General features: G+C 41.9%; 1 protein-coding gene across 10 annotated transcripts in view; it reads left to right on the forward strand.

Annotated features, from left to right (window-relative positions):
• Window positions 1-22275, forward strand: part of RAD51B (RAD51 paralog B) — a 379242-nt gene that overhangs the window by 329163 nt on the left and 27804 nt on the right. Inside the window, exon 12 of one of the 10 annotated variants that reach the window (XM_050711370.1) lies at window positions 20845-21826. The exons of 8 other annotated variants lie outside the window; for them this stretch is intronic. Coding sequence is in view for 1 of the 2 variants with exons in the window: in XM_050711371.1 (XP_050567328.1) it covers window positions 20845-20861 (17 nt within the window). In the remaining variant the exon portion in view is untranslated. Of the gene's footprint in view, window positions 1-20844; window positions 21827-22275 lie in introns of those variants that run through there. One more of the 10 variants, XM_050711371.1, reaches the window with a different exon arrangement.

Raw genomic sequence — 22275 nt, forward strand, 5'->3', positions numbered from 1 at the left:
TGAAGGCCATGTTTTATATAGCAGTATTTCCATAGTTTTTGAAATAGTTTTGAGATATTTCCAAATGTCTTGATTGGAAAAGTTGATGCTGAAGGTTGAAGCCCTGTTGACCTCTATAAAGGTATGAGAATTTCATGGAAAAAATTCCTACTCCTCTTTCTTTTGGTGCTCATGTAGCCCCTATCCATGTAGTATCTGAGTATCTCGTATGTATTTAAAAATAGAAATAACAATAACAAACCCTCTGTCTCTCTCTTCCTTCCCAGCCTGTAAGCGAAATAACTAGATTTGTTCAAAGGACATTTTCCTTGTGGGTTCTAAATATTTAGCTGTGGTTTTGCACAGTTTATCTACTGTTCCATTACTCCACTGAGAGGGGGAAAAAAGATGCCATTTCCATTATTTTGTAGGACTCAGAAAGCCACAGTGTTATGTGTTCCCTCTACTGGTTCCCATGCAGAGTTTAACCAATGCCATTCCCAGTGCTGTATATTCATTACTTAATTGGTGCACAGCCAGGGATGTTTTGACAGGATTAGGTGTTGTGTAAGCCATGTGTGATGGAAAGCCGTGTTAAAGGAAAACTGCTATATATGTTAATTCCAGCTATTTACAATATATGTAACTTGATAAAGTAATGTTACATTAAGGAGGGCCATTTTTCTCAGTTTTGTCTATTTTTCTGGCCTTTATCACCTCAATATGCAACACACTTTTAATAATCAGCTTGATTTCTCATTCAAATTTCTGCTTTCTCCTTTGTGAAAGGAGAAATAGTGTGTACAGCTCCATGTTTTCCATGTTAATTCTTGTTTTAAAAGCACTGTACGGGAGAGCAAAGGAGTTTCCTGAAGACACTGAGATTTATGGCCACTGGTAGACCTTTTCCTAAGGCAGTTCTGAAAATCCATCCCTTTCACTTGTCAAATTTCTCACATTCAACTCCCTGAAAAGATCTGAAGGCCCTGAACTAAACCAGGTAATCTGTACAGTCAGCTGTGCTGGGTGAGTTGTTTTCATTATTTGGTAAGCAAAACACTGCATGGGACGTACTCTAACCTCTTCAAATCCTCCCAAGTGCAGTGAATACTGAAAGTAAAGTTTGAGGCCATAAAGGTGAAGATCATGCTGTGTCCCAGTCCTCAGAGTTGGACACTCACGTGTCCATCACCTCGGACATTCAAATGGGACCATGTTCCTTAAGGGTCACCAGCTAGATCAGCTTTTTTTGGCTGTCATATTTGTTTGTGTATCTTGCATCAGGGAGGCATGCAGACAGACCTTGACGTTTTGTGTCACTGTGGCAGCAGTCTGTTCTTTCGATACAACGTGATAATTGCTAGCGTGTCTAAAATTTCACCTCCTCTGCCAACATTACCTCTATCTTTTTTTGTGTTTGACTAAGCAGCAGGGTTTTTCTTCACCTTTAATTTGAGCTGAAGAATTCAGTTGGCTGGGAAATAGTGCTATCAGTTTTGAAGTGAAGGCAGTATAGAGTCAGGCATCATAAATGCTTTCCTGGCATCCAAGGGTGCTGTGTCTCACACATTTATACATGTCTAATGGTATGGGGAAGATAACTGAGCCATGTGGGCCTCTGTGGTTGCAGAAGTGTCTCGACTATCATGACCCTTTTGGAGGAGAAGGAATGTGAGACAAGTCTTAAGTCTTTTACATTCACATACAAAAGAGTGTTAAACTGAGACAGCAGCATCTTGTGATCATTAGAGCTAAAGGCTGCTGAGAAGTCCTATAATCTGTGTAGTTCCTGCCCGTTTCCTCATGATTTAAGACAAATTTCCATAACAGAAAATATTTCTCTTTCCGAACTGTCAAATTATTTCCAAGTTACACAATCTAGCAGTAGAAAAAGTAATTAAGAATAATACACAGTTCCAGAAACAGGACACACATACTTGTCTGAATGTATCATCTGCAGTGCATTTAATGAAACATCTGACTTTCCCATAAGAACCTCTGTGATGCTTCCAGTTCCTTTTTACCATTAGAAAAGTAGCATTCTCTTCTGCCTTCCAAAGAACAATCTCACAACTAATAATAGCTTTAAAGAGCTATCAGTGTTTAGGTGGAAACTTCAAGAAGTACTTTCCTTTTGTAAGTTAGTTCTGAGAAAATATCAAATTTTCTATCATTCTTTACTAAAAATAGAGTTACTTTGGGAACAGGATATCTGCTTCTTTCTGTCTGTGTCTTTTGGTTAACCTGCCTGTGGCATCTAATCATCTGATTTCTGGTGTGGGGGATGATTCTCCTTTTTCTTTACAAACTTAAGCATGTACAAATATCCTTCAAGAGTCTGCCTGCTCATGTGTACAAAACCACCTGACTACACCCATCACTGTTCTCTGAAATCCTTTACATACCCCCATCCATGTTGAGACATATTCTGAAATCAGTCCAAGTATGGTAAGAACCTCCGAGAGACTTACCGAGGCTTAGGCCAGTGCCTTTATTCCAGCCCACTCCTCACTCATCATGTGCCAGTCCTCTTTGCCCATGTGGTACACTTTTTCACTGTTGCAATAACCTTCACCTTCCTCTACTTTCCTTCTTCCTTTCTGTCTGTTCACCTGATTCCAGACACCAGCCCTAAACACTTCCTTTCCACCTGCAAGGCAAACTCTGCTTTTGGAATATGAGAATATGAATTCATACTTGCAGTGTGAGAGCAGGAACCCAGAACTCCTAAATTCTAATCCTACCTCTGACACCAAAACGTCAGGAAAGACGCTTTAGCTTTCATCCCGATTATTTCCCTGGGTGGCTAAGCGGGAAAATAATTCCTAGTTAAATGCTCTGCAGAGGTTCGGTGGGCTTAATTAGATATTGGTCTATGAGTTAGCAACATTAAAAATACAGGCAACAGTTTAGGAGCTGAAGATTTTAACCACAATCATCTCTTTCAGTGTCTCTCATTCTTTTAACTTAATTAACAGAAGTTAGTCTTTTAACTTTATAACTTAATAGCTTTACAGCTTTGAGTCTATGAAACATACCATAGCAGATCTTCTGAAAATGTAGTTGTGTATTATTGTAATTATGGCTAAGAAATTTACTTTGTGCATTAGTAGAACAGGAAAGTAAGGCTGTTTTGCCTTTCTCAACTACTTGGCATGAAAACATCCAAAACCCTGCAAATTTAGGCCTTGGTTCTGCACCACATCTGTATACCATGCACTATGCAAATGAGAGGTGATTTTGCCTGAATGCTTTGAGCACTGCCTCATTATAGACAACACTTTTTAGCCATGGATCTTGAAGGGCTTCACCAAGAAGGGTACATACAATTATTGTTCTTTTACAGTGGAAACTACAAAATGCAGTATATGTAGAAAGTGGCATTAGCCAACAGGGGGTCCTGGCTCCCTTCCCCCCAGTCTAACAAGTGGGGGCTGTAAGAGCAGTCTCTGCAGCCTTCATTTTACAATACGGAGAGTGGATTATGGTGGTCCTTGAAGTAAACCTTTTTATAATTGCTCCTTAAATCAAGAGAAATGCATAAGACTGCGGCATGAGTGAGGTCTGAACTAGCTTTGTAATTCATGTTTAATTGCTTCTTTTGTTTTAGCAACATAGATAAGATTATTTCTAACACATACATCCAAACCCAGTTGGCCACAGCACATGTTCCATGACTGAAGTTGCACAAACATATGAAATGGCAGAAATGTGTGTCTTTTTAGGATTTATAAATGGTACAGGACTGAAAGGGTTAAGAAAAACCTTCTGCATATACCTGGTATATAAAACTGTCATGTAATCAAATGAGTGGAATGCACTCCACTGTGTACATTAGCAAACACTCCATGCAAGCTGGCTGGCTGAGGCTCAGGGTTTTCAGTGCTGCCCTTGCACTACAAAGCCCTTCTTTGTTCTCTCAGCTCTGTTTTAAATATCTGATGACTATTCCACACCGTGTCAGTGCCAAATCCCCAGCTTCACTGCAGACTCTTTACAACAGCACATTGTGGGCAGATCGGATGGGGATGGGCTGGCAGAGTGTGGGTATCTCCCCTTTCTTTGCTTCTCAGGCAGGTCCTCACACCAGCTCTGCCATCTCCCTGTAATTTCTGTAGCCCCTTGTGCAGTCACCTGGATAGTTTTCAAAGCCAGAAGGAGTGACTTCGGAGTGCAGAAATTGAACTTGGATCCTGACATGGCAACTGCACTCTGTGAGTGTGCATCAGGATGGGTGTAGTCAAGGTTCAGCCAAGGAAGGGCAAATGAATCAAAGAGTGTTCTTGCAACAAATATTTTTGTTGAAACTTGTTGTGCCTATACTGTTGTTGGCTGGATCTTGCCTGAGCTTGCTAGCCAAGTGGGATTGGGCTTTGAAATAAAATTAGATGAAAGATTTCCTATGAACATGCATACAGAAAGTCAGGAAGTGATGCTGATGACTCAGGAGACGGTGATGTTCCTTCTTGATTTGGAGTTGAAGTACTTCCCTGGAAGGATTTTAGCACAGCAACACACATCTCATCCTCTGTTAGATGAGATGTTAAACTGGGGTCTCATCTCCTCATATTCATTAAGGAAATTTTATTTAGAAAGGTGATGTTCTAGCTTTCCATACAAGACAATTCTGTGGGATTGCCTTAACTGCTATATTGGTGTTCATTCTGCACAAAAGGTGTTTTTTGTTTTTTTTTTTTTTTAAATTTATTTTCATTCCAGGAAAGAAAGAAGAGGGGGGAAAAAAAAGTAGCTTTTGTACATGGAGATTTACAATACAAATATGGCATCTTCTTTTTGGTCCTAAACCTACTAACTCTTCATGAAGTGCACTTCTGTTTTTCAGGATAAACATAGAGTTAATGTTGTTTCCTGCAGTGCTTCAGGATTTCTGTGCATTGGCAGTAGGGTAGGAGATAAACAGTAAGCTTTCTGAGTTAGGAGAAGATTTTATTCAATATTATTTCAGTGGTGCTGCCCACTTTTGGCGATTAATGTAAAAGAAGCTAAACTGCTCGGTTTCCCATTCTGTTCCTTGTTTCCCTTCCTGAAGCTCCTTGGCATCCAGTTCTGGTGTGCTGGAAACTCAGCCGTGCAGTGGGTGGCTGCAGTGCCTTCTAAAATAAACAAACCTGTTTTCATTCAAATGTCTTCATTTCACATGCAAATCTTTCGTGGTAGACTCAGTAAGAAACCTTTTTCTAAAGTAAAACCTATTTATTAAGGGCCACTTGAAGGTGCATTGTAATGCTTTTGCTTAATCATTTAAAATCCATGAAAGCTAAAATCACTGAAAGTAAGGTTTACAGCACTGTCGAAGCGGTGCAAGACCATATTCTCCGTTATAGTTCTTTGGCTTAAATAGTTTAATTCAGTGCACACTGTGTACAACGATGAGAATCCGAGAGGGGACTTGCAATGGCTGCTTATGCTGTGCAAAGGGCAGTCACTCCTGTCTTGGCCATGTTTGCTTCACTGGTACAAGACTGAGGGCTTTACAAACAGGAATGAATTTCTTGGTGGTAAAGTATTCATACATGATGAGGAGGTGTTGTTGTCATTTTACTCAGAAGGGATATAGCAAAAGTCAAAGAACTCTCTTAGTGGTATATAAAAGTCTGTACCAGAGTCAGAAATTGATTCCACTTGTCATATGATCCAGTTCAATGCCTGATTCATTAAACCATTGGTTCTCATGTTGTATAGTACCTCCCATCACATATGCAGTCCCAGGAAAGTTCACAGATGAGATCCCGTCCCATTAGGCAGACAGTAATCGGCCAGTGAGTGCCTCATTTTTTAACACAGTGGCAGGGGCTATGAACAGGCTACATGTCCATTTTAAAAAAGAAGAAAATGCCATGAGATATTTTTAATGATCCCCCAGAGTTTGGTGGAAACCAGGTTAATGATTACTGTTTTCCCAAAGATGAATCAGCTAGCCTTATTGTGATACTTTTAAGAGATTCCTGCTTCCTCTCTTTGCCCCAGCCTCTTCACAGTCACTATATAAACCTGTACCTTTAGGTGACTCCCTGCAATTACAGAAAGTCAGTTTTTTGAGAGGCAAAGCTAAAACTAGTACCCTACCTTGCAGGTAGGTGCCCGTGTCCTTTGGTGCAGGCTGCCAGGAAAAAAGGTAAAGTCAGAACTGGAAGGACTTGGGAAATGCTCCAGCTGTAAAATGCTCTAAGTGTACAATTATTTGTTTCTCATAAGAAGCAAGTTGCTCTCAGGGGGAGGGCTGCAGCTGGCATGTACCAAGGGAATCTACAAAGATCTGCACCAAAAAGAAGCAGTTAGACTAAGTAAAAAGAAGGCTGTGTGTTAGAGGTTAATATATTTTTTTTAGGAATGACCAAAGTAGGCTGTTTTCCTGGCAGTCATTGTTTGGTGGAGCTGAAAGAATGAGCCAGGTATTATGCCATTACTCGAGATGGGACATTTGGGAGAAATTAGAGATTTGCTTACTCCCAAAATACTGCTGTTGGGCCTTAACTCAAAAGTAGGGAGTTCAGCAGAGCCATAGCCACCGGTATCTTTGATTCAAGGTAATTCAGGCAGAAGGTCTCTTCGTACTGTGTGCAGGTCCTGTTTTCTGTCAGGCAGGTTGAATGTCGTGTGGATTTAGTTTCCCTCTCTGATTTGGTTGTGTGTGCAAACAGCTTCTTGTTGCCACTCACGAGAAGATGCATCTTGATGAAATACAGCTGCATCTGTCCAGCTGCCATGCTCATCTACTGTCATCTGCTTCACTCCAAACCAGAACCTCCCACTTCGCTTTCAGTTTCCATAACTTTCCCTACCACAGTGACAGACACCCTTCTAACTACGTATCTCGGCTTCCAAACTTTCTGGCACTCAACTGCTCTGGCTTTTCTGTGAGCTGCTAAATCTTTGGGCCCCGTTCTTCAGTCCTGTGAGTTCGAGTTCCCACATGAGTCAGTCATTGCATAGCATGGGCACAGCCAGGCTCACTCTTGGCTTTTCTCCAAGCACAGCTGAGTGAAGATCTTTTATAAACTAATGGAAGTTGAACTGTGGATTGGAAGAAGAGCAAATGAATCCAAAATTCCCAATATGTATATGCAATGGGAGGGCACCTTAGTGCCCTAAGGTCAGTCTCAGCTGACCACTGAAGACAAATTCTCTGGATAGAATGAAGTGAGAAGATACTTCCCTTCTTCCCAATGTAAAATACATGCTTGCTATATTAGCAAGATGCTAGATTAGTAGATGGTGTTGGGGAGATGTATTGTGTGAAGATGTGTTTTTGTTGTGTTTTTTTTTTTTTTTTTCCTGAGAGTACTACCATGCTGCCCTAAGGAAGAAAAAGATTTCAAGTGGCCTTTCTCCACTTTGTTGTCAAGTCAGCCGCTGTTTCTCCCAGGATAACAGGAGTGCCTGATACACTGAGCAGATGTGCCCTGAAGGATGTGAGGAAAGCTACTATATTGAGATCAATAGCATACTTTTTCTCTCTGTAGCATGTAAACATTTGACCTGATAAATACTAGAACTTCATCGCCCTCTTCCTTTTTATTGTCTTTAAAGAATATCTACATCCCCATATCTATACATTGAAATAATATTTTATGGTGAGTTGAATGAGCTTTGAAGCATTAAGAAAACCTGCAGAGGTCAAGGGTGACAGGGTTTCAAATTGAGTAGCTGGGGAAAAACTCATATGGCTGGATGCTTATTGCTTATTGGGAAGTCCATCTGTGTATGTTGCCTGGGGAAGTGCTGTGTATGTTTGCTTAGGAAATCCAAGAGAAATTTAGTTGTAAGAGTGTTGGTGGAAGTTTTATGTTGATTCCATTTACCTGTAGCTGAAATGAGTTGAATTAGATTGCCTGCTACAGTCAGAATAAATAGTTTTACATGTACTGATGACTCGTGAGTTATAGTGTGCTCAAGGCTGTGCTGATGGGACCTCAGCTCCTTAATAGGGTGTTTTTAATGTGTTTCTGGTGTTCTGAGGGGCTCTTACAGAATGACACTTCCACCAGCAATCTCTGTTTAAAAGTTTTGCTCTCTGAGATGTGCGTATTCACAAAGTGAGTGAGTGGGGGAATTAATTCAGTTGTTTTTGACTGTAAGGAGGAATACTGTTATTTTAAAGAAAATTGGAAAGTAGCATCACTTAACAAATAATTCTATAAGGCTGCTCTTTTTCAGAAGAGCTAAGTTTTGTTCCTGAGAAGATTCTGCACATGTACTGCTCATGCAGTGCTGAGTCAAACCGCAGCCATCTGTAGGAGCAGCAGAGCTGAAGGTCAAGGAACAGACTCTGCAGGTGTCTTCCCCCAGGGAACTTTTCATACCTGCTGTTTGGTGCAACCTAACCTATTACATAAGTGAGAGATTTGCTCTTCTGAAGAATGTTAATGATCCTCAAGGACCGTATCGTGTTGGCAGGGATGATGTAGAAGGATTCAGAGTGAACGTGAGAGGCAAAAGGCAACCTTCATCTACTGCCATATGTTGGATGGTGCTGTTTGACTATGAAGGTGTCTGATCCTTCTCCAAAACATCAGAGATGCAACCAGCATTAATAGATAAATCTGCAAGGAATATATATTTTCTTTTCCCTTTGTGCCTGTTTTAGTAGATTGGATCCTAATGAAAAGCCCTGGAGTGACAGCCCTGGTGATTTCATTCCTGTATTCCAATGTGCTCATGGACTTGACAGAGGGACAGCACACCAGCCTTTGAAAAACTGGTTTCACAGTTACAAAAAGAACTGCGTAAGGTGGTTCTTTTTTTCATCTTCTTTCAGCAATACTAAATAATCAAAACACACAGTAAGTGAAGACTGATATTAGCTCGGAGTGTTCTGTGCGTGTGAGTGCTCCTGGTATTGAGAGAATAACTGGAGTCTGTTGTAGGGACAAATTCATTATAGGAAGCTCCCTGAAATCTATGGAGTTTCAGCCAGGACTAATTCAACCTTTGCATTTGAGTCAGCTCTTACAGTCACACAGTCTATTATAGGTTTAGAAAATGTTTTGTTCTTCCACAGAACCCTCTGGATCTGTCAGTGAGTGTTTCTAATATCTGCTTGACCTGTTCCTGCTACGAACAAAGGACTATATTGCTGGTAACTCAGTACATCCCATACGCAGCATTATTTTCAACCTCTGTTATTTTTTTTTACTGTTGCTGGAATAGTATCATACAGAAGCCAGCTTTCTGGAGTAGAGAGGTAATGCTGATCTTCTGACCCAGAAACCCACACCAGTCTTAGAGTACAGTATAGGAAAGGGTGCAGTAGACAGCCCCAGAGTGGACACAAGGCATTGATTCACTGGAGGAACTGTGCCGACATCCTGGACCGTGAGAGCGCAGCTGGGGCAGTTTAAGAGCAGCAGTCAGGTTCCAAGAGGAAAGCCAGGCTTTTATTATTCACACTACAGTCACCTATTGTTTTGCTTCTTGTTTTTCTCAAGATATTTAGACATGTCTGGTGGGCAGGAAAGTGAAAGACTGGGAGTGCCAGCTCTAGGCAGCCACAGCACTCCCAGGTACTCTGCAAACTTCCTCCTCACGGCTCTGTTCCTGCTGTTTCACACCAAAGCTGTAGCTCCTGTCTGAGCATTTGGTCCTGAATCTCACAACCTCTACCTCCAGCCTGGCCTGCGCACATTTGGCTAATTTCAGTGTGTAATCCCACACAACTCTGCCAAATCACCTCAAGTTTAGTCAAGAGTAGTCAGGCCAGGATGTGTTTTAAAATGAACCTGCAAATAGGATGTAATTATACAATGTTCTGTAATGATTTTATGATAGCTGTTGAAGATTGGTGTGATCCTTTTGACTTTAATTTCAGCTGGGATCTTGGACAGAAGTAAATACTTAAGCAGAGTCTCACTCATTAAATGACTCTTCACAGCTTCAAAAGGATACTGTTAATGAAACCAGAATATTTAATATTTGTTAACTGAATAAAAGCCAGCAAGTATAATTCCTTGGTCTGTTAAGCCACGTGAAAGTACAAAATGGCCTTAGAGCCATCAGCTACCCAGCAGAGAATTCCTTCTGCATAGGGGGACATTTCCCTCATGAGAAGAACCAGCTGCCCGTCCCTCTGCCTGTAGTAAGATGTGTATAAGAGAACAATTTGAAATAAATCTGCATGTACTTTATCTTCTGCTGGATTAACTCTTTGTTTGGGAGTAGTTCTGTTATGAGCAAGAGCTTGGCAGCTAAGGGCTAAATATCTGTAACTAGCTCCTCTCCTTGTCCCCTAACTTCTCTCCACACCACTGTCAGAGAGAGTGGAGAAATGAGCCCATTCTTACAATATTAAAACATTTGAATCATTGCTGTTATCTCAGAACTCGTGACAGTTCTGCCGAGATCCAGACCCTGATGTTATGCTATCATAAAAGTGTTGGGACCAGCCTCTTCACTGATACAATCCACAATGGGGAATTTGGGCTGTAGTGTGGATTATGTTTTAGAGAATCAGATCACTGTATTGCTTCACGTGCCAAAAATTCCTTTACAGCACTCAGGGTGACACCTTTCTTCCACATTCCAGACTGCTCAGATTGTTTGCATGTAGCCAAACGTGTGCACTCAGCTTGCCATGCTAAATAAAGGTAATCTAATGGTAAAATAAACCCTCCCGATGATAGAGGTGGGGGATATCTGGTGTTCCTTTAGAGGACACAGATAGAGACCCGACTTGCTACCATCTGCCATTTTGTGCATTTGTTTCCAATTGTGAAAGGCCTGCAGTGCATTGGCTAACCCAAAATGCAGGGCCCCACAACAGGGAGTTGTGGGGTTTGAATGTAAACAGAAGATCCCACACTGGTCAGAATCATCTTCAGAAGGCATTAATGAGTCAACTTCAGTACAAAAAAAAAAAAAAAAAGGAAAAGGAAAGGAAAAAAGAAAAAGAAAAAAGAAAAAGCTTATTAAAAAATGAATGTAAAAAAAATCTTGACTCCCCAAACTACTTATGTTTTATCATCTCTATCATGATTGCTAGCTGCAAAGGTAGATTTCTGGTTTGAAAGATTGACAACATGCCAGTGCTAATATGCTGGGTCTTCATGGACAATGTATTGAATTCCCAGGACTGCTGTTGCTGGTTCTCAGCAAGACCAGTGGGAGTTTTTAGGTATAGGGCATATACCTAATAATATAGGTATACTTATAAGCAATTGTGTTTATTTTTCCACTTTTGGATAATCCTGAACAAGGAAACAACCAAAAGCTCTTTACCTAAGAGGTTTGTTTTAAAATGAATGACCATTCACTTTACATTCACTTTTTTTCTATCATTTTCATATCATTGCTGGCTTACAAAGGTACTGCTCATGGATGAGCGATACTGACCTTCCTGTATTCCAGGATCTCTGTCATGAATTGAGGTGGCATGTTGATGAAGCACATTGCATTTTTATGCCTTGCTAAATAACAGGGAATCTAAAAGTGGTATCTTACCTGTTACTATTACCTTGCTAGTAAAGAGCCTGATGGAGTTAGATTGTTTGAGAAATGCTTTGCATCCATTTTCCTCTCACCATAGGTTGTAGTCAGTGCTTGGAGAAGCTGATCCTGTTTTGGCCAGTTCAGTCTTCCATGGCTGAAGCAGTGGTGTTTTTTTTTTTTTTTTGCCTTTCCTTTGCAGAGTTCATGTTTTCTGAGCTCTTGCTGTACGTACTGTCTGTGGGAAGTGTCTGCTCACACCTGGGGGAAATACACAAAGCAAAGTGCCTTTAATTGCTTCTGGAACAGTACAGAGAATTGTTTAGATTAGATTTACTTTTCTGATTTGTGCTTAGAGACAGAGCTGACCTCTGCCAGGACTACAAAGAGCACCCAGCTGAGGTGGTTAACATCTCTTAGGAAACAGTTCAGGAACGAGCCTAACTCACTGCCCAGCGCTACAGTGATTACAGTAAATCCTCATCTTCTGCTGACTTCAGCAGGGTATTTGCAGACAGCAGTTCTGACTCTAGCAGGAGCTCAGAGCCCAAAGAATGTGAAGCACGAAGGCTTCAGTATCAGTATACTCGACCATAATAGCAGTTTTCTGTAGCTGCTTTCATTTATAATACTTCGAAACGGTATGTTTTCCTTTAAAACGGGACATATGTGAGTGCTCTGCCTGAGGGAAGCGTGAGGGAGAAAAAGTTCTGCGTCACCTTTAACGAGTGCAGCAGAGTCTCAAGTCTCAGGCACTGTAACCTTGCCTAGTGGGACAAGTCAAAGCCCACTGGAGAGATAAACTGCTTCTGTCATTCCTTGTTCTGCTGTTGATAACGTTTTATATTGTGCGTGTTTATTGTATTACTGGTGAAGAGCATGTGAGCACACTGCAGCATAGGTACCACAGTGACTGCTCTGCGGCTTGTGTGGGTTGGCTTGGTCATGCTCCAGTACATATATATGTGTATCACAAATGCTGGTAGGTTGGTTGGCAGGGTACAGCCTACAAACTATGTATTTAACATAATTTAATATAACAGGAAACAAGATCTCTTCTTTCTCTCTTAGGAACAGCTCTGTAGGACAGGGGTGAAGGGCACTGGCATACGAGTGATACTGCTAATATGCACGGAGCCAGAAAGAGTGTATCTCCAAAGCAGCCTTTATCTATCTGCACATGAGGCACACAAGAGCACTAGCTTAAAAAAGCCACAACTTGAAGTTTGTAATTAAGTGAACGTACAGGTCCTGTCAAATGCTGGCTGATCGTGAAGCCAGATGGAAGATGGTTGCTGGTTTTTGCCTTCTTCCCAAATTGTCCGTTTCAGAAAGACATCCTTTTTTTTTCTTTTTTTTTTTTTTCCATCTATTATTTGTAAATACAAGCAAAATAAAGACTGGAGGCTAAAGCAGCCAAACCTTACAAGCACTCAAGCACTCTCTGTTTCTCCTCAAATTGGCTATTGCTCTTGTGTGTGCTTCAAAGGCAACAGGCTGCTCTTCTCCTGGCACTGCAGAGGGGACCAGACTTCCCCAGGCTCTCAGGCCCCACATCTCTGCTCTTTTTCACTATGTTTAGGGACTTGATGCCTGTACAGAGGCACACTGCACTCACTTTGAAAAAGTCTTGGCAGTATACTGCTGCCTAGAAGCTGTAAGCTACATTAATTTGAGCACCAGAAAGTGCTTTGGCATTTATGGATATGACTGTCTTTCTACAATTTTATCAGTAATACTGTTTGCTTTCATCTTAGTTATCCTTTAAACAGTGTCAGTGTGCATGAGATCAGTGCCTCAGCTTTAATGAAAACAGGTTTCATTTGTTATTTGAGATGTCCTTTTAAGTGCCAAAGATGGAGAATCTGGGATCCTGGGATCTCAAGTCTGAGAGGGTGCCTGGAAACAAGAATGATACTGAGGAGCTGATGAAATGTTCAAATCAAGTGCAGGACAAAACAAAATCTGTGTATGTGATGGAAGGGGAACGTGGTTGTTCAATATCTTGTTTTTATACCAAGATATGATAAGGAATTTGGAAATTTTAGTTATATAACTTTTAGAAATTCAAATCTATGATAAGGAATTTAGAAAGTGTTATACCATCTTCATTTTGAATGTAGTGCATCTATAAAAGGTAGTCTTTTACTTTGTGGTTTTGCTATTTACAAGTAGGCCTAGGAGAACACATGGTAACTTAGGCATACTTGACAAAGGGTTCATAACACATTCATGGACTACCCTTGCAGATGCAATTACCTTATGGAAAAAGTTTTCCATGCCCAACTAAGGAACATATTTAGGCCATTTCAGCCACATAAAGGAAATGAATGTACAGCAGAGGTCAATGCCCTAACTGTTCTGTGCCAGAAATCCTCTGTACATTCTTTGAGGTGGTATTTATACTGAAGTATGCATTATCTGTAGCTTGTTTATAAATATGTCTGCTAACTCTATACAGCATTTCTGCCTGTAGAAGCTCTTATAATAACATATACTCCAGGGTTTAATTTATCCTTCTCCCAGCCTGATTGTTCTTTTTTCTTTATAATTCATTGAATTGTCTAACACTGGCAACTCAAGTTTTGTTCTTTTTCTCTCTCTTTTTTATTCTTTTCTTTTTTCCCCCTCACAAATTATTGCAAGTCATTGTGCACTAAATATAGTTCTGTTTTCTGCTTTCCAGATGCGGAGAGCTTGGCATACATCCTTATAGCATTCCAGCCTAATTCTCTCTTCTCTCTCTCTCTCTCTCTCTCTGTCACACACACACGACTATTCAAAGAAAATTTATTGAGTTCAGTGCTGCAAGAAAATCTTGATAGCTCTCCTTGTAGAATGGATAATAAGTTTTAGTAAGACTTACTCATCTTACATTTTTGTAGGCTTCATATTCAATTGCTGCACCCCATATTCTTGTGACGGCCTAATACATGGTTCTTGTTGACTTACGTAGTTCATAAAAGATTTCATCTCTACACACATCTCGCTGTGCATTTTAATTATTTAGATCTCAAATTTTGCAGTCTGATCTAGCCAGGCAATTTTCACTTCTGGTGCAACTGGACTACACTAGAATATCAGGGCCAGCTTCAGGGATGTTTCAGCTCAAAATGTGGAAGTTCCACGGCAAAAGTCAGTAGGGTGGAAAAGTACGTACATGTCTGAGCCACAGCTGCAGATTCAGTTTGGATGTGATTAGAACTTATTACAGTCATCCAAAGCAACACTAATTTTCAAGAAAATTAACTTTCTGCTCCATTTCTTTTGTGAGCTGGTGCTGGTTATCCTCATAAGGGCTGCCCACCAGGCAAGTGACTATTTTGGTAATGATAGAATAGTTCATATATAGGGTATGTAGCATTCCTAAATTTTTAAGTGATTTGGACTATTAAAAGACAGAGAACAAATCTGTAGGTTTGATTTTATTGACAATCAGTAGTGCCTTGCACCAGCACAGTATTTTTTTATTTGGAAGTATCCCAGTTTAAGACATGCATTTATGCTGAAATTTGCTAGGATCAATGTATTGGGATATTTATCCACCACTGAAATGCTGCTGTGATGCAACATGGCAGCTGCTTACGACAGGAAGCAAGGGAAATGTCTCTAATCAAAGCTGTAGTGGGAAGTGATTGGCAGAACATATTTACCCTGAAGATGGATCTGTCCTGCCCAGCACAGTGGGTAATCCTGACTGGGGCTTTGGCACGTCGTGTTAGTACAAACGCAAACAACTATTCATTCTGAGACATAGTTAAAGCACCAGGATTAAATTTCTCGGCAGTCTTTTGTAAACTGCCTCAAATCTGTGTTGACCACGGCCCCTTCTCCCTCAGGACAGCACTCTGTTCCCCTCAGAAGCTTGCCTGGGAGGAGGGGGAGCCGTGTCCCACCACTAACCCCCTTCCTGCAGCAGCTGCTCCTGGGAACTGTAGCAGCCCAGCTCGCTGTGAGACTGGCTGGGAAAAACGGAGGACTCTGGCTGGGTGCCACTGCTTGATTTCCATAATGCTTACTTAATATCATAAATGCACAAAGCCTACAAAACATCAGCAAAGCTGTGAGGCCAGATAAAATCTGTTTCCTAGGACTGATCTGTGCAGTGCCCGGCTGATGGGGAGAAGCTTCCCGGGAGGTTTCCAGCCCTCGGGATTCCAGAGGAGCCGTGGTCCCAGATCCTGCTGCTGCGGCTGTCCCGTAGCAGCTTGTGAAGAAATACCAGTATCAGGCCGTGGCTTGCTGTTCATCCACTCCTCTCACAACACAAGGAGCGTGTCATTCAAAACAGAAAATAGCTGCAGTTCAGCACGGGGTTGGCGCGAAAGGACCGGGCAGGGCACGTCGCAGGAGCCCTCCTGGCATCGCTGTCTGCTGAAGGCTGGCCAGCTGGGGGGGTGCTGGCAGAGCTGGCCGCTCTCGGGAGCCCGACAAGGGGCCGCATTGTTTCTGGGCCTATCAGTTGGTTTCTGATTCACCCACGGCCAGCGCGCCATGCTCAGATCACAGCTGGCCCGAGGATACGCTTTCCAGTGCATTTAGCGCCTGGAACAGGCCCAGGTTTCGGGAACACATGGTGAGGAGGAGGGGACAGCTGTGAGACCGAGAAGGGAGCTGATTTTTGCCTTCCCTCAGGATGAGCTTTTCTTTCATAGTTTGATTGCATTAGCAGCATTCAAGTTGGTAAAGTTAATTTGAAGCCTGTGTAGATTTGGAAGGAGGGAGGACAGAGGCAAAGGGGGATCGGATCGATCAGGCAGTGGGTGCCTGCCTGGCAACGTGCCCCCATCCAGCACTGCCCTGGCCCACCGCTCAGCGGAGGATCTGCTTGTGACAGCTCTTAGATGGCTCCCAAGTACTCAGCCTGTGTCCTTGTTCAGCTCAGAGCTTTAAGACAGGTCTGCTTGCCTCTAGCCAGAGGTTTATGTGGCTGCCCCATCTCCGTGGGGTGTACCTGGCAGCAGCTGAGCTGGTGAGAGAGGGAATATCATGAGTGTGACTGGGGATGGAGCTGGACTTCACTGCCAAGCCGACCTTTTCATTTATCTTTGCAGCACAGAGCTTTTGAGCGATTCCTGACTTTTTTGTTCAGATTTCCTGTTAGACAGTAAACGTACCATTCCTCATTTCCTATCCTACGCTTCCCTGTGTTTTGTAAACAGTTTTGCTGTTTCACCTAGAGGTAGCTGCAGTTCAGGGAGGAATGAAGAGGTGCCTGTCTGTTTGCAGGTCCTTTAAGTAAATCTGGAATCTCCTTGTCATCCAAGTCCTCCACTTCCCAGCTTAAAGTTTCATCTCTCTTTGCCTTTCTTCCAGAGCTGATCCAAGAAAGGCAGCTGCAGTTGTGTGGGCTGCCATCGGCTTCTCTGCTCCACTGCACAACTTCAGTAATGAACTATAGCTTGTCAGGGAAATCTGCAGTTCCCTCCCTATGGCCTATACCTCGTAGGCCTATAAACTACTTTAATACTTGAGAAAGTCGATCTGTTAATCAGCAAAAGTAATAAGCCAACTTTTTTTCTCCTTCCCCTTTTAGGGCCCCAATTCTATACTGTCATAGGACTTAAACATAGAAAAAGACCTGCAGTGTAATCGAGTCTATCTCCTGTAGCGAGAGGTTGTTCTCTACTACAGGTTTTTATTATTATGTCAGTCTGATTTCAAATGAGCTCTGCTGCATGATTTACACATTCTTTTGAAATACATTTAGCCTAACACATCCCCACATCTAGAAGATTTTCCTGATACAGTTATCTCAATGTTTTCTCCAAAAATTAATCCAGTTTCTCTCATTTAAACCTTTGCTCTCCTGCAGCATCGTTCATTCTACCAAAAAAACAATTCCATTTCCCTTTAAAGGGACTAGGGGGACAGCCAGTCTGCTATTTGGCCTGGCTGCTTTCAGACCTCATTTCTCAACCCCACCCTTCCCCTTCTCTGAGGAGGAGGGGCAGTCTTCATATTTTCCCTTTAAGCTGAGCTATGAAAAACAACTGTTTGCCAAAATCTTTCACCTTGGCCATATACGCTCACAGATGTTTTCTGCAGCATAAACAGAGCAGCAAAGAATGTCGGGGCACGGGGGAGGCGAGGTAGTTGGGCTGGGGGAGAGATCGTGCTGGAGAATTGCATCCCAGCCACTCGGCTGTAGTCTGCCTTGCAGAAGTGCACAAGAGCTGCTCCAACTGCTCAAAGAGCAGAGCCAGCTGTAAGATCATGCACAGCTTGATATAGCATGAGCATTCAGCCATGCAGTCTAAACATATGTAACGCACACGTCACTGTAACATGTGTGCAAATTAAGAATAGTGACAAATCTGGCTGGTAAGACCGAGTTCTCAGCTGTTCTTCAGCCATTTCCCTGCCCCAACAGAGACAGTGCTTGGGGCATTTGTCCATTCTGCTATCTTTCGGACCACAGAAAATGTCCAGACAACTGTGAATTAGGTTCCAATTCCTGGTTTTGAAGGTGAATGATTTGGAGGGAAGGAAGGCAGGAACCATCGGGACTGGGACCTTATGTGAAAAGAAGGAGATGCTCTTCCTAAAAGAGTAACTGGTACTGCTGATTGAATGCTCAGCATAGTCATGAGTTCAGTAAGGTCCTAATGAGATTTTTGACAGCAGGAAATGGTGGCAATGATGTGGTTGTTCAGCTAAGCTTCTGTGTTGTCTCAGAATACTGCTTTGGGCCAGCAGAAAAGTTTTTAGTGTAAACAGAGTCAGTTCTTGTTTAGGAGCGTTGAAAGCAAATTCATAACGATCAGTGTAAACCACTTGGTGCAGATGAAAGGGGTCAAGAATGTGGGCAATTCTTAAACAATTTGAGGCTTGGGAGGGAACCTTAAAATCTCTCCTATAGTCACATACGAATCACAAAGAACATATTGGTCATGTTTGTGTATATCCCAGAGGATCAATTTCTGAGCTGGTGCATATGCTGGTGGGTTGAGAGGCACCGAAACAAAGGGGCCCATGGTTGGAAAGATTTGCATATTAAGGAAAAGAATGTGGAATGTATGTATTATGTGTAGTAAGAGTGTGGAACTAATGGCTTATGACAGGGATACAACTATGGAATTAATGTGTTTTGGCAGCCAGGCATTAATATGGAATGGACAGTTTTGGAGGAAGCAGAACAGGAGTACATAAGTAGTTGAGGTTAGTCCCTTGCACAGGAGCTGTATTGAGAGGTTTCTTGCAGACGTATATGTGAGAGTGGACACAGTTTATCCTTATATCATTGTTAGGAAGTAGATAAAGATCTTTATTTGTATTTGTAGGGTGTGAGAAGCTTTTCCTCTCTGTTGAGTTGACATGAAGAATCCTTTTGAGTGTATAGCCTGCTGTTTTGTGTGGTTGTGATTTAACTGCCGTCATAGTTTCATTGTTTAGGGTTCTATTAAATATATTAGGCTTTTCTATGGAGAAAGTGGAGATAAATATATTTAGGGCTATCAAACATATGCTGTACTGGAGATAAATATTTTGGAGTTAATGATTGGGTATAGCAGAGCACAAGATCTACTGCCCTAAGTACCCACGAACATTCTTGCCAGCTTAGAGCATAATGAAGTTGGTTCATGCTTCATGGGGCTCCCAGGAAGCATCACTAGTACAAGTACCAGGGTTGTGTCAGCAAAAAGCTCCTGAGAAACAGCCCCCATTAAAAAATCAGCATTTACCAAAATAATCTCATTCTTTTGAAACTTTTCTGTGCCTACGTAGATCTTATGTTAAGACTCAGATTCTCACCACAGCATTTTCAGCTGCTCAATATTTATTCAAGCTAATAAACAAGAGAAAATAATATCCAAAAGTTTTTTTTGTGTCACAAGAGCACTGCAGGAGGCTAAGACCTTTTATTTGCTGAAGCCTTGATTGCATAAGGGAATTGAGCAGCATCACTGTTCTATAAGAATGCCACTTCATAAGCAGTATTTTGTAATATCTCTGCCATTCAGTCTCTGTTCAAGAGCAGACATTAAACAAAGGTGTGGGAGGTCTCCACTCAAACACTTAGTTTGCTCTGCACAAACCATTCCAACCACACCAGGCTCAGTAGGTTTTACCATCAATGAGCATTCACTCTACAGAGTCCTTCTAAAACCTTTCTTGTCAGCTCATCTCTGGGATCCATATGAGACTGAAGGTATCACAGAACTGCTGGTTAGAAGGGACCTCTGGAGGTATCTAGTCCAACATTCTGCTCAAAGCAGAACTGTTGCCAGCACTTGAATAGGTCAGCTGTGACTTTGTCTAGCCAAGTCATGAAAACATTCAAGGATGGAAATTGCACAACCTCTCTGGGTAACCCGTTCCAGTATTGTACTACTCTCCCAGCGAAAAGTTTTTTCTGATGTTCAATGCAAACCATAATATAAGATCCTGCATATTCATTCTGACATATTTTAAAGACTCAGACCTGGAATGAGATGTGCCTCATTCTTTGAAGTTCATATCCATCTCTCACCATCATAGCTCTGTTGCTTCACCATCAGGTTGCTTCTGTGTTGCTTCCACCAGTCCTTACAGCTACATGTCACATAGCAAACAGAGCTGAGGTACAGGCAACTAAAAACAGGAGCTGAAAGCTGACGAGCACTATCAAGACAGTAGCTTGTTCACTTGAACTATTTTTGCATCTACTGATTGTAGAGTAACATTACCCAAAAGAGTCACTACAGAACCATGGATGACATGTATAGCACAGACGATAGGCTTTTCTCTGGTTACACTGTCTTAAGCCTAATGCCTTATATTTGACCAAAGGAATTCCCAAGATGCTGTGATTTGAAGATGTCAAGAAATGGAGAACATGAGTGTACTTTCCCATTGCATTACTCTAGCCTGGAAGCAGCCTTGCTGAGGAGCTGGTTGCAGTGTTGGGATGGGACTGCACTGAGACTGCTTGTGGCTGCTGTGAACCTTGGCTTGTAATTTTATGGCTTTGGGGGAGCATGTTAAACTTCAGCCGCTCCTCACAGTACAGAATGGCACACAGCAGCACTACGTAGCCCTAGGTGTATACTACTAAAGGTTTGTAATATCTAATACAAAACCCAGCAATTAATCTTTTTCATCCCTCTGATTACCTATGCATACATTGATTAAAGTCACTCCTGTGCTGTCTCTTTTGTTTGCAGGAAGTCGTGTTGAAATTTCAAAAATATTTCCCTTGCAACTGTAGTTTCTTACTAGAAGGAAAGGCTGTCTTGAGAGCTGATAATAGAAGTGTTTCTGCCTTCTTGTCCCCTGTCCCACTCCCCTGCTAGAGGCTCCAAAACGTCATCCTAAAATTTATGACGAATGAATCAGGTGTTTCTTTACTTCCTAAACAAAGTGTCCTTCCCACTTTCCTTTTTCTACCAGAAAGTTGTCTCCTTCTGTTTTCTTAGAAATAAGATAACTTTCTTTTCACAGCCAAAACTTATTTCTGAAGAAACAGCTTAAGAAATGTTTTCAAGATGATCCCCACTTGAATCATCAGCACTGTTTCCTGCTTCACCCTCCACCCTCCCTGGAGTTCTCCCAGCCGCATACCTGACCTGAACCTAATTAGTTGGTGAGAGTTAGAAAGTTTGCCGCCCGTGGTGTGGCTGTGGGCCAGGCAGGCAGAGTTCTCTGTGCCTGGTACTATAATTGTTGGGAAATCTTGCTTGATGGACAGAAGGTTATTCTGTTGTTTGGGTGGTGGTGTTTGTTTTTTTTTCAACAAAGGTCCTGGAAATGTGCAGGAGCACATTTTGGAGCTCATAAATTTGAGTCTTTAGAGGCAGAAGGAAGCCCATGTCTTTAACATTGCTGACAGACAAAGAGTATCAAGAGCAGTTTTACTTCCAAGAGTGTTTAAAACAACCTTAACACATTCTGTCCTGCTTTTTCAAAAGTCATTATTTTCTGAGGTCTGTTTATGCCTCTTGTCTTCGTGACACAGTGGAGTCTTTGTTAGGTGAGAGGAGAAGTATATATTACTAGAAGAGCAGGACTTGCTTCTCTGCTTCTCTTTACCAAAACAAGGGGCTAGTTTTGCAACATCATCTCTTACCAACAGCCCTATTGAACAGTCCTGTTGACTTCTTCAAAGGGGCTTGTGCCCATAAGGATTATGGCATCAAGTGCTGCTCCTAGGCTGAGATACAGCCCTAGGAATCAAGAGTGGTCTGGAAGGATCCTCCTGCCTTCACTGGAGATATGGAATGGGCCATATGTCCTTCCACCATGCTGTTACTACTGCTCTGCATAGGGGAGGAACAAAACACAGCCTCATGGTATGGGCCATTTAATTTGAAACTTGTTCAACTGTACTTTTTCCTCCCCTCTACTAATGGCCCTGTAAATTTTCCAAGGAATGTACTACTGAACAATAAATGTGTCCATTTGTTTGCTTGGATATTGTAGTGCTGTAATCTTCTCTCCCTCCTGAATCATCAGTTTCAATATCCATCAACATTTTTGTTGGGGAATGAAGTACTCTGAAAGCAAATGCCTAACAGGCACTGGAGAGTGTGAATAACTAACATTAAAACCATTATATCAGTGGCTTTCATTCCATTGTCTATGTATCCATCAGGGTCCAGTGACTGCTGAGGAATCTGCAAAAGATAACTGAAAACAGCGAAAACGTTTTCAGGAGACAAATTCATAACGTCGTCAGCCACTCCTTTGGAAAATGGCTGCTGTTCTGGGTAATATCTGCAAATGGGCAGAGACCTGAACAGCAGAGAAGAAATGATCGGGTGTAGATCACAATGGTGTATCCAACCTCAGGGTGCTAGGGGTGTTTGGGAATTGTTCCCATCTGATAGCAATTTAGGCACCGTTATAAACTAGTTGTTTCTGTCAAGGTCCTTG

This window comes from Cygnus atratus, chromosome 5 (assembly GCF_013377495.2).
Source record: "Cygnus atratus isolate AKBS03 ecotype Queensland, Australia chromosome 5, CAtr_DNAZoo_HiC_assembly, whole genome shotgun sequence".
NCBI lineage: Eukaryota > Metazoa > Chordata > Aves > Anseriformes > Anatidae > Cygnus > Cygnus atratus.